The 13942-nt window shown below is 31.6% G+C and overlaps 1 protein-coding gene across 1 annotated transcript; it reads left to right on the top strand.

The window, feature by feature from the left end:
• Positions 1 to 613: 613 nt before the first annotated feature.
• On the top strand, positions 614 to 1429 carry LOC140831686 (transcription factor MYB73-like). Its single transcript, XM_073195433.1, has one exon. It carries the CDS (start codon positions 670 to 672, stop codon positions 1318 to 1320), a length of 651 nt encoding a protein of 216 aa, XP_073051534.1. The 5' UTR covers positions 614 to 669; the 3' UTR covers positions 1321 to 1429.
• The last annotated feature ends 12513 nt before the right edge of the window (positions 1430 to 13942 follow it).

Genomic DNA, 13942 nt, shown 5'->3' with positions numbered 1-13942 from the left:
AGGTTGAATTTAATATAAAATTCTAAAATTTGAGAGAGTGAATTCTTCAATTTTTTTATTTTTAAAAAAGGTTAACGGAAGTTTTTTATTTACATAGATAAAATCATGAATTATTTAATTGCATTGAATTGATATTTATTTGAATTTTTTCCAAAAAACTGTTATCAGACCATTTCGAATAAATTTTATGAAGTGGATGTCAGACTTGACATAATCCGTGAAAAATATTTTTATTTTAAAAATATTACTTTAAAATTTAAGAGGCCGAAAACAAAAAAAAACTCATAAACTCCGTCAATTCTACTTTATATATATATATATATATATATATAGTATATATATATATATATATATATATATATTTATATATATATAATTTGATATCATAAATTATATCACATAAAATTATATAAAATTCAGCTAGAAAAAATAATAAATTAAATTGAATTTATTTATAATCCATAATGAGCACATGCGGAGAATAGTTTGAAATACTCCGATATCCCACCAACCTTACACAAGGCACTTTCCAAGAACCAAACCAACAAAAAAAAAAAAAACCCCACCCACCGAGAATTTCATGTATATATATACTTGTGTTCACTCTGTATTACCCACTAGTTCGCCGCCCTCTGCAACAATTTCTTCAAATCCCTGGTGATTTACACGATGGACATATTTAACAGGTGTTCGCCAACCAGTTCTTCTTCCTCCGATTCGTGCTCCGATTTGACGAACGAGAGGATCAAAGGACCGTGGAGTGCCGAGGAAGACAGGATCCTGACTGGATTGGTGGAGAGCTACGGAGCTCGAAATTGGTCTCTGATAAGTAAATACATAAAGGGTCGGTCCGGAAAGTCTTGCCGCCTACGATGGTGCAACCAGCTCAGCCCAAATGTGGAGCACAGTCCTTTCTCCCCGGCGGAGGACGAACTCATCTTAACGGCTCACGAGAAGTACGGGAACAGGTGGGCTACGATCGCGAGGCTGCTACCTGGACGCACGGATAATGCTGTTAAAAACCACTGGAATTCCACTCTGAGAAGGAGACATCAGCAACAGCAGATACAGAAACAGTGTGTGGGGGAACGGAGAAATACTGAGAAAAATGTGAGCTGCGGGAGCGGTGACCATTTTGATGAGTACGATCCGATGACGGCGTTGACGTTGGCGCCGCCGGGGATGAGCGGCTGCGGTGGAATGCCGGAGAGCATGCATCCGGAGTTCTGGGATGGGATGAGGAACGTGATAGCGAGGGAGGTGAGGCAGTACGTAACTTCGTCGTTTCCAGAGAGCTCTGGCGTGGGTTTTCATTTCTAATAATTGTTAAATCATGATTAGTTAGTTAATTAATTTGTTCGTTTAGTGGTTAATCACGATTGTACTTCTGATTAATTTCCTCAATCTGGTAAAATATAATAAATTATTTCATCTGTATGTTATATATATTGATGATTGAACAAATTTATTACTTTATATAACTGTGAATCTATTTTATTTTTTAAAAATGAAGTTTCAGATAAAAAGGAGGAGATCAATATTTATAATATTCAAAGTGAGAAAAATTCCAAGATTTGGTCAAAATAAATATAACTATTTTTTGTTTTTTGAAAGGAAACTTGACAATCATTTAATATAAGAGTGAGTCTTATGTGAGACCGTCTTACGAATCATAATTTATGAGACGGATCAACCATATCCATATTCACAATAAAAAGTAATACTCTTAGTATAAAAAATAATATTTTTTCATGGGTGACCCAAATAAAATATCTGTCTCACAAATACGACCCGTGAAACCGTCTCACACAAATTTTTTCCTTAATATAATCTCATCTTTCCAAATGGTTTGAGAGAAAATATTTAATGTAATTCTTTTGAGTTTTGGTTTTTTTCATCTATCTAGTCAAATTTGAATTTTAATCTTATGACTTTGTGTTTTTTAGTCCTATTTTGACACACATATAAAAAAAATCTAATGTTGCCTCAACATTTTTAGGTGAAATGTCGACATTCGGGTGAAATATGACTAAAAAGCAATAAAACACAAAATACATAATGAAAACTCAACCTAAAAAGAATTAAACTTTAAACAAAGAGTAGGCAAGAGAACTTGCATAAATTTATATGATCTTGATAATGACTATAGTTTGCAGAACCGACCAGCCCGCAATCAAATGGGGTAGGTTGGCAAAACATCGACTCAATCCAAACTGTCTCAAATTGCAGGTCAGACGGGCGAACCATCCAAAAAATAAAATAGCATCAACTATATAAATATTTAATAATTAATTTATTACATTTAACCAAATAACCAATTGTTCCAACAATTTATATAATCACCATTAAGAAATTTAAATTTAAAATTGAATCATAAACCATTATACCGAAATTTTCATTTTTCACTCATATTTTTCCTTTTTTTTAATAAGTTTCAAAACGATCGCCATATAAAATTATTTTAATATATATTATCTCCGTTATCTATACATAAAATACATAAACATACTAGCAGATTTTTTGTGAGACGATATCATAAAACATGTCAACCTTAATCATATTTATAATAATAAGTAATATTTTTGGCACTACTAGTAATTTTTTTAAAGGATACCCAAATAAGAGAGGTGTCTCACAAAATTAATTCGTTATACTCTCTCAAAAATGTGTGTAAACATAAAAGTTAGTTAAAATTTAAACATTAATAAACCAATATATCAACTCAATAAATAGATAAGTAGGGGTGTTCAACGGTCGGTTTGGTTCGGTTTTAATAAACTTCGGTTCGGTTTTTCGGTTTACGGTTTTTCGAATGCCTAATCCTAAACCAAACCATTTTAATTCGGTCCGGTTTGGTTTTTTTGTATTACGGTTTGGTTATTACGGTCGGTTATTACGGTTTGTGTAATAAATTTAATTATAAATAAAGTTGTACGTTATAAATTTTAAAAAAAATATAATAAAAAACCACAATCAAATTTGTTTGATTATCTTACAAAAACCAAAATAAAGTAATCAAAAATAGGCATAGCTATCATTCGTGTTACCAATTTGTCAAGTATCTCACAAACATCAAAATAATAAAAATTACAGCAATGACAATTATAAGCAATTTGGAATTTGGATATATTGATAGTGAATAATTCCAGCAATGGATTTATCAACTCTTGCAATAAAAATTCTCATGTGTATGGAAATTAAAATATCAACACATTATAAAAAGAATAAGTTCATATAAATTAGATCAACTTAACAAACCTGATTGCAAGTCACAACTATATAGCAATAATGCAAGAATATCTTCCATCATTGATAAAATCTAGAAAAATTTAAAAACAAGTATCATCAACCGATAAAGAATAAAATAACTATAACATTAAAGATATGAGATATATAAATTAGAGAGCAGAGAACTACCAAAGCAACACATGTTTCTTCTTCTCCAATCTAGACTTGTGTTGTTGGTTTATTGAAAAGGAAATGTGTGAAGCAAGGCACAAGCACAACAATTCAACAAAGGTGTGCGACTGCGGCTGAAATTTTGAATGTCAAAACTAAGTTGGGACATGTTGGTTTATTTTTAAGTTCTATTTTTAATTTTTAAGTTGGGACATGTTTGGAGTACAATACAATAAAAAAAACAAATAATTCTCATATATTCGGTTTTTCGGTTTTTTCGGTTTTTTTTAAAAAAAACCGAAAACCGAACCGGAAAACCGAAAATGCGTAATATAGAAACCGAAACCGGTCAAATAACCGAAAAAACCGAACCGTAAAAACCGAATTTTACGGTTCGGTCGGTTTTTTCGGTTTTAACCGAAATTTGAACACCCCTATAGATAAGTTGATAATTTATAAATAAATTTTTTTTAATAATAACTAAAAATTGGTGATAAAATGGGAAAATGAATTTTTTAATAATTAATAAAAATTTAATTTTAATAAATATGGCTGCTTTTTTTTTTTTTTAATGAATGGAAACCAAAGCTAACTGAAGTTTACTCTTTGGTCAATATGCATGATTCGTGGTATATGTCAAGGGGGGATGAATGTTCCTACTCCGTTTCCTCGTGAATTTACAAACTTTACAAATTCATTATTCTTCATCTTCATATCCTAAACGTGACGAGTCTTTTCACTGTACTTTTCGTACAAACTTATGACATTCCTGTGGGTAAACTAAAAAGACGTAAATACTAGATTTTCCGATATATAATGTGATCACTAATTTTATTTTTTTTAATTTAATTTGAGGGTGCAAAGTCTTAAAAAAAACATGAAACAAATTTCAACCAAATAAAGTAATAAAAAGAGTAACATAGTAATATAGTATAAGAGTAGTTTAGTACTTTATACTTATACATATGTGTATCTATTACCATAATTTTGTATTGTATTCCAAACAAAAACACGTATGACATTTATGAGAGCGAACGTGATATCAACAAATCGACTGAACTAAGAATAATAATAATATTTTTGACAATTTATGCAAAACACATACACGGCCATTAGTACAAAAAGAGAGATTCAAATTTTAATATGTTTCATAAGTATATTAAGAAGAACGATCGAGAAAACGAATATAAAAAATTAGATCCAGAAATACATAAATTACAAATTGATTTTTAACTAAATTATACTCGGCTCAAACAAGTAAAGCTCCGATCATGCGTCTTGAAGTTATAATAAGTTCTTTTGTAAAAAAAAAAAAAAAAATCAATATAATTTGATTCCAGGCTCAAATATGAGGAGACAAAATGACTAATTTACCCTGCACTTTGTTTCGTGTTTTTGTGGTAATTGGTAGCATATGTAAATTATAGCCTACTTCATTCGGCTGCACGTAGTCTGCGGTGGCGCATCTTCTTCTCCACCGCGGGTATGGGTTTTACGGACTTCTTCGTCGGAGAAGTCGTTACCGAACTCCACAAACAACTCATCGCCATATCCCGAAAATGCATCAGGTGCTGCTCGAGTGCTCTGCTACTCATCGACTACATCCAAGCTAAGAATTCCTTCCCATCATCCAGGAAATCAATTTCTCCGTAGGAGAGCTCTCTCAACACCAGGGACGGAGGCACCCTTGGGCTAGGATGGACTTCAGCCTCACCTAAATTGTACCAAAATTTTTTTTTTGGTGTTTCTTTATTTTATTTTTTTTTCTTATTTTTGTGTTTCGATAGTTTTACTTTAGTGATGCAAATTTGAAGAATTTTTGTTACATATGAGTAATTTTTAAAATGATCTTATGTAAATATCTATAATTAAATTTGACTTTCGCTCGTATTTTGCTCAAAAAGTTGAAGAACTTAATGGAAGTTGATTTTTAAAATTAGCTTTAAGTTCCAAATATATTTTTAGATTATTTTTACAATAACATACAAATATATTAAATTTAGCTAATAGGATAATACGATTATGCAGTTACTACATATTTTATTATATCTTTATTTAATTTATATTAATACTAAAAGTTTTATAGAATTTTAATTTTTTTAATATGAACTAGTGTATGTTTATAAGAATTGATTTTGAGAAAAATAAAATAGTGATTTTGAGAAATTGCGCAAATTTTCATGTGAATCATAGTATGTGATATTATATGATTTATCAATGATTTGAATTTTGTGTATTACGACTTAATTAAATGATGTATAAAGTTTTTGTTTTCTATTAACATCCATATTATTCTTTGATGTTTGTCAATATCAATTTTTTTTACCGTTGGTTTTAAAAAATGATGTGAACTGATTTTGGCTTTTGACCACAATGATTCGTAAGAGTAAAAAATTTGAAAAAATCTTTTTTTGGAATTAAGATAAGGCCATACATCAATTCAGTCTCGATTTCAAACCCAAATAACTTATCGAGCTAAATTAATTTAAAAAATCAATTTGTTTAATTTGAATTTTGGTTTTAGTTTTTAAAATCCGGTACATGTCGTTCTTGCCAAAAAAAATGATTCAATCATAGCTGAGCAACTCAATCGATTTAATGTATTTACAGCTACAATAGATTTTCAAGTTGAAGAGCTTAATAATTGATTTAAGGATGAGACAGTTGAACTTCTTAAACTTAGTTGTGCTTTGAAATCTAAAGAAAATTTTAAGCATGTTGATAATATCTATCAACTTGTTGAGAAAATCTATTATCTTGATTTCGATTCACAAGATTTGCATCACTTGAGAATGAAATTGAATCACTATAAACTTGATGTTGCTGGCCAAGAAAGATTTCAGAATTTATCAATTATTTCGACCAGATTTCAGAATTTATCAATTATTTCTGAACTGGTCGAAGATTAATTTTCAGGAATCTACGATTTGATTGATAAGTGATTTATATATTTTTATCTACGTCTTTTACTTATTTAACAAGTCTGATATATTTATTTAATTGACAACTTGATTTGTCTTGTTTTAACTCGTCTCGTTTCTACAGCAACAACGGAACGAGCATTTTCATCAATAAAACTAGTTAAAACAACTCTTCGTAAGAAGATAGAAGCATAATTTTTCGGAGATTTTATGATGATTTATATCGAACGAGATTTGGTTGAAAAAATTAATAACGATTTAATAATTAATGAGTTTTATTTTAAGAAAAATCGAAGAGCACAACTTCAGTAGTGTTTAATTAGCTCCATGTTTTTGAAAGTATTAAATATTTTTGTTCTATGTTTTCATGAAGTAAATGTCTATATATTTTTTATTTTAATTTTTTTTATTAATTATTTATTTTATTAAATATAATATGAGACAGCCCGCCAAAATAATTTTGAATCCTGGCTCTACCTGAGCACCGTCAACGCGAGCTTTACAACTTCTCCCAGATTCTATCAAACGGCCAGCAGTTAGCCACAAAGGTTCTAAAAGCTTCCCGCTGGAACATGTACCAGCACTGCTGGTGAGCAGTGAGTGTTTCGGTGTAATTGGGATTCATGGAATCGGTGGCAGCGGCAAAACTACCCTCGCCAGAGAAATTTGCAGAGATAATCAAATCAGGAGCAAGGCCTCTATCTTAATATATCTTATTTCACGTGGGATCATGGAAAATATTTAGATTTGATAGAGAGAAGAAACATGAATGTTGATTCTGATTCTGTATCTCCCAGGTTATTTCAATAACAGGGTCTTTTTCCTAACCGTATCTCAATTCCAAATGTGGAGGAATTGAGAAGAAATATATGCTGTCTGATATCAGGATTCAACATTATGGGCTACGGTGAAATGTTTTCCCAAGCAAAAGCACAGCTTGATGTTGAAAATCCTGTTCAATCTCTCGTAGTTCTTGATGATGTTTGGTCCCAACTCCCAAGCAGTTCTCGAACAACTGATCATCAAGAGTCCTTGTTGCAAATTCCTTGTAGTTTCGCGTTCTAGATTCCCTCCATCTATTGTCCAGTGTTCCTACGAATTACAGTTGTTGCGTGAAAATGAGGCCATTTCCTTGTTTTGTCACTCCGCTTTTGGACAAACTTCCATACTCTCAGTACTGACAAACAATTAGTTAAGCAGGTAACGGAAGAACACTTGAATTGACATGTGTTTTGTTTCTTTGTTAGACATTCTTTGACAACCACTCGATTTTCTTTAAATTGTGGATGAATGTAAAGGGCTTCCACTGGCACTTGAGGTGATTGGAGCTTCATTAAATGGTCAATCCGAGATGTTTTGGATTAGTGCTAGGAACCGGTTATCATGAAGCCTACCTTTTTGTGATCCCATGAAGTCCACAACTACTCGAGCGGATGAAAATAAGTACTTGATTATCTTCCAGAGAAGGAGAGGGAGTGTTTCCTCGATTTGGGTGCTTTTCCGGAAGACAAGAAAATTCCACTCGACATTCTTGTTACACCACCGTACCCCTCAAAAACTTGAAAAAGATTTCACTAATTCTGTGCGATGTATGCAACTCTCTGTATCAACTTGCTCCAGTTACCCTCGAGCATATGTAGAATGCACACACTCAAGAGCCTAAGTATCACCAATTGTGACAGTCTTCAAGAACTTCCATTTGATTTGGGTGGACTAAAGTTCCTACAAATTTTGAGACTTCATGCTTGCCCGAATTTGAGGAGGCTTCCTTGAGGAGCCGGAAACTTGGTTTCTCTTACTTATCTCGATGTTTCCCAATGTGTAAACATAGAAGGGCTCCCAGAGGGAATGGGTGGTTGTACAAATATGGAGAAGATTGATACGAGCGGGTGTCCAAAGATGAAGAATTTACCAGAGTCCTTGGCAGGATTGCAATTTGCAATCTCTATGTTTCTTGGCTGTGGAAAGAAATGAAGAAGATTGTACTGGACCTAAGTGTTCATGTCCCTGAAGAGTGTTTTACTCTGGACTGGCTCATAGAGTAACCATTTAGTTTGGCATACTGGCAGACATTTCATTCTGTGAAAAAATAAATTTTGGTGAATATCTCTCCAGCAGTATTAACGGTCATAGGTGTCACAAGGGTGTTTGACCATCAACAATTTGGTAAAAAGTTAGCTGTGTTTTAGAGAAAAAATAAGAACGAGAAATGGGAAACAAAATATAAATTAAGATGAAAAAAAATTAATAGTTAGTTTTTAGAGTAAATCTACCGTCTCACTGGCGTATATTTATGAAATGAGACGATTTGATCCATATCTACTATGAAATAAAATAATATTTTTGACATAAAAATAATATTTTTTTATTAGTTGGGTCGAATTGAATATCTGTCTCATGTATGAAATTTTAAACTTTCCTCGTAAAGGGTAAAATTAAGAATTCTGCGAGGGGAAATGATTTGAGTAATTAATCGTGTAAAAAAACATTAATCATATACCAAATTTTTTAAGTCAAAAACTTGTGTGAGACGATCTCACGAGTCGTATTTTGTGAGACATATATCTTATTTGGGTCATCTATGAAAAGTATTACTTTTTATGCTAAGAGTATTATTTTTTATTGTTAATAATTTGTGAGACCGTCTCACAAGAAACCTAGTCATTTTGTAGGGACATGAGATATAACGAATTTTGAAAATGGACAAAAAAGATAATATAAATCAGAGTGGGTCTCATGTGAGACCGTCTCACGGATCATAATCTGTGAGATAGACCAACCCTATCCAGATTCACAATAAAAAGTAATATTCTTAGCATAGGTGACCCAGATAAGATATCCGTCTCACAAATACGACCTGTGAGACCGTCTCACACAAGTTTTTGTCTATAAATCAAACCCAAAAGGCAAAATAGAATCATTTTGTGAGTAAATTAAAGATGCCTATCTGACGGATATCATTGGTCTTGGATCGGAGGAGTGTTCCAACATACAAGAAAGTAACAATTATTCTTTATTTTTCAAGACCGAAATTTAACAGGAAAAAAAATAAAGAAAGAAAAAAGAATTTATTATTTTCATCTGCCGGTTGGATCCTTTCTCAGTCGGAGGATCCAAATAATTTTTTTTTTTTTTGGCTTAAATAAAGAAATACACCTATCATGCTTGCCCTCCCCAACAATATAATTAAATATTTCTTAATAAATTGTAAATATCGGATAGTCCAGCAATGTTATAGATTAATGAAGATTATCGATCGGAATGTGTCTTCTGAACATAATAAATTGTATGTATATACAGGATCAATCGTGGTATTTGAGCTTAATAAGAAAACAATTAATTCAGTCATTTAAGTTGTCTTGTTTTAAGTTTTCGTCATTCTACTTTTCAAATTTGGGTTTTAAGACTAAAAATTTCTCGATAGATTTCCAATTAACAACTTGATGTTTTCAGTAATTAAGTTATATAATAAACGATCAGACAAGATATTGAAGTTGATTATTGTGTTAGAGTAGGTGTCTGACGAGCCAACTTATGTCATGGACTTCATCGACTCTTATGTAAAAATAACATTTATTTTAATAATATTTTATAATTTCATCAAATTATGACATTTACGTTATTTGTATATACACGTAACCTGCATAGATAAAATCCTTAAATATACAATAGGTATCATGAGGTATGTCTTTTTACGTAAGATTATGAAACTAATTAAGAAGTGTCTTGTATATTCTAAATTGATTCTTAATCGATTCAACAACCTAAATGAGGATAAAGGTTGCTCGAGCTTGATACTAGCATATGTGATGTAAATGTCATGTTTTATTGGTAAGGACACGGAAATGTTCATTCATACAGATGAGTGAGAATTTGATGATGCATTAAACAACACTCCATTGAAGGTCATCAGGTGGCGATGTTGAGTGTAGTTTCGAAATACGTAGGAGTCAATGCATTGTAGTCATGGATTCACCTAATATTATATATGAGTGAAAATATCATATGTGATCTAATTAGTTAATAGTGCAAGTAATCTCTAGTCAGCGTAAGACGGTTGCATCTTGGAAAAGCATTTCCTCAGTTGCACATATCATTCTACTATGATTACACAAATATACATAACATCGTTGTCGAATTTAGTTGCAGCTCTCGATATATCAATGGTTACAGATTCGATCATGATACATAACTTGGAGGGCTCGTACTGTACATTAACCATAACTTAAGGTTATTGCATGCACTATCAGTGATAACTACAGAATCATTGTACGATGTTAGTAGACGCTCTTACCATGATCCGAATGGTGTAATCAGACTTGAGTTCTAACATTCTTAATCAAAGGGTTGATGAAAAGAATGAGGCTATTAGGATAAGCTCGGATAAGAACAAATGTTGTTCTGAATTAAACAAATTGTTTATAAAAGAAATTATAAATTGATTTCATGTAATGGAAGTTGTGTAAGTTGGATTGACTACTAATTAAGTTAAAAGAATATAACTTTCTCTTTTAGTTAAAGAGTTCAAAAACTGGCAGCTGCCAAAATAAATTAACTTTGATTATATGAACTAGATTTGTACCCTTGATATATCGGCGTTATTTGATAGTTGATCGGGAATAAAATGAGTTTACAATAATTTATTTAGTAAATTTAGAATATACTGATTAAATAATAAACACTACAAGAAAAAACCCAAACAACAACACACATTTAACAACGGTTTTTGTTAAAACCGTTGTTAAAAAACTTTTAACAACGGTTTTTGCGAAAACCGTTGTTAAAAGTGTGTTTTTTAAGAAAAAGACAACGGTTTTTATAAAACTGTTGTCTTTTGGGGGCAAACAACAACGGTTTTATAAAAACCGTTGTCTTTTGAGTGCAAAAGACAACGGTTTTTTTGATCAAAGACAACGGTTTTATAAAACGTTGTCTTTGAGCGTTTTTTAGGGTCAAAGACAACAGATTACAGAACAGTTGTCTATGAGCGCTTTTTTTGGTACATTCGACAACGGTTTTGTATATAATAGTTTTTTGTGGTATATTTAGCGACGGTTTTAACAAACACCGTCGCTACTTTTAGCGACAGTATTAAATTACTGTCGCAACATTTCAAATCGGCGACGGTTGACTCCTAACCGTCGCTAATGTTAGCGACCGTTAAAAAAAAACCGTCGCATCTTTAACATCAGCGACGGTTGTGTTCATATCGTCGCTACATTTGGCGACAGTGTTATCAAAACCGTCGCTATATTTAGCGACAAATAAGATTAAACCGTCGCCGATTTTAAATATTGCGATGGTTTTAGATAAAACCGTCGCTATTTTCAAAAAGTCCTTTTTCCATCACTCTCTATAAATACATACAACTTTCATTCAATTTCTTCCACTTCACTTCACAACAATTAAAATTTTCTCACTTACACAATTTTACAACTTCACAACACTTAAATTTTTTATCTCTTACATGATTTTACCACTTCACAACACTTAAAATTTTTATATTTTACACGATTTTTTTACAATATCAAAACAATTAAAATTTTTATCTCTTATACAATTTTATTATTTCACGACACTTAAATATTTTATCTTTTATATGATTGTACCAATTTACGTATTTATTAAATTCTAATTTTTTTTTTATTTTACCTAAAATATTAGCGACGGACTTATAAACCGTCGCTATTAGCGACTGTTTTTCCACATGAATACTGTCGCTACATTTAGCGACGGTTTATATCAATTTTCGTCGGCACTAAATTGTGCGACGGTTTTCAAACCGTCGCAATTATCATTTGCGACGGTTTTAAAACTGTCGCAAATTGCCGATACGACGACGGTTTTTAATTGGCAACGGTTTTGAAAACCGTCGCAAAATATAACTACAACAACAGTTTTTAACCCTTGTCTTTGAGCGAACATTTAACAACACTGGCTTCAACAACAGTTTTAAAATGGCTACGACAACGGATTTTATCCGTTGTCGTATAGCATTTTTCTTGTAGTGAAACTAGTGGTAGTGACTACTAAGTACAAATTCTCGTGAAACATTCTAGAAGAGTCTAGAATAGATTAACTATTTAATAATTAATTGAGTAATTAAATACAAACTATTTATATAATTAATTAAACATTCTAGAATATATATGTATATACATGCGTGTATATGTATATATATCATAATATCAAAAGTTGATAATAATTTATGCATTGTATTTTCAAAGTGAAAAATATGTAAATAAGAATTTTTGAATAATGAAAAAACAATATCATGATAAAAGGATATTCCTGATTAGATCAGGAAGAGATTTTATATATGTATAATCAAAACTTAATTATACACATAAGTTTTTCCACCAAAATTTGACAATAAATTATCTCTCTACTTAAGAAAAAAACCAGCCACCCTCCCTCATCAAGGAAGCACACGGCCGTGACTCCAATTTTCTTTCGCACCGCCGTAGAAATTCTGAAATTCCAACGATCGACTCTCGACGTAAATTTCGTTTAGATCTCTAATGCGATCTATACGAGAAATCCAGTTTCTGGTCGTGGACCTGATTAGACTATTGAAGAAGCAGAAATATCCCTTCGTAGATATTTACAATAAGAGTTATCTCATCTTAAAATCTGAAATAGATGGACCGACGTTATATACGCAAATGTAAACTATTCTAAACCACACTATGAATGGTTTAAATCGTATTATGTCAGATGAACATTTTGAACGTAAAAAAAAATAATTAAATTTCTGCTACTCGTTAATTTAGGTACCAGAAAATGATATTCCAACATATTGCTCTCAAAAAATGATTAATTTTATAATCATCCAAGAATATGCATACATACATGGTGTTTTACTGATTAAACAACCACGCGTGATTTGCACGAGTTGCCATTCTAATGGCATCTTTAAGCATCGGGAACCATTTCACAATCAAACAATATCAAGCCTCCTAAGAAAACTTTTGTCTGAATTCGTACCTCATCATATATATATATATATATATATATATATATATATATATATATATATATATATATATATATATATATATATATGTATTTATACGGCCTAAGTAAGCATGCACATCGATCTTGAATTTTATAATAATTACTTTATCCAACTCAACTAATTAAAAAGAACCATTCACCGTCTCGTTGACTATATATGATTATTCTCTCATGGTCGACTAGATTCGTTTTTGTTCATTGGTTGTCAGTTTCTCTGAGGCTGTAATATCGACATGAACTCTATATAAGCACTTCAAGTTATGTCACAATCTTCATTAATCTGCCAATTATTGAAGATTGCAGAAATAGAAAACCCTGAAAATGGTAAGCACGGCGCGGTTATATGGAAAAGCCATCACGTTTCTAGTTAATTCACTATCACTGTTTATTTCCCTTGAAATTTAATCTGTCGATTTTTCCAGGGAATTTTCGATAAAAATGTCAAAATTCAGCCTAAGCAGCAGCCAAGCAAGGGTGGCAGTAGAGCTACCGTATTTGTTTTCGGTATAGTCAAACAGTACTATACCGTTTCTAAATACCTGTCATTTTTTGTACTCATTTTCTGTTATAATGTAGCATTGACTCGACAAGAAAGCGTATACTAA

Source organism: Primulina eburnea, chromosome 5 (assembly GCF_022965805.1).
Source record: "Primulina eburnea isolate SZY01 chromosome 5, ASM2296580v1, whole genome shotgun sequence".
Taxonomy (NCBI): Eukaryota; Viridiplantae; Streptophyta; class Magnoliopsida; order Lamiales; family Gesneriaceae; genus Primulina; species Primulina eburnea.
Note: the sequence above shows the minus strand (reverse complement) of the source record. Positions and strands in the feature narration are given on the sequence as shown.

Coding starts and splice junctions, on each gene's coding strand:
- LOC140831686 (XM_073195433.1), top strand. CDS start 670: ATGGACATATTTAACAGGTGTTCGCCAACCAGTTCTTCTTCCTCCGAT.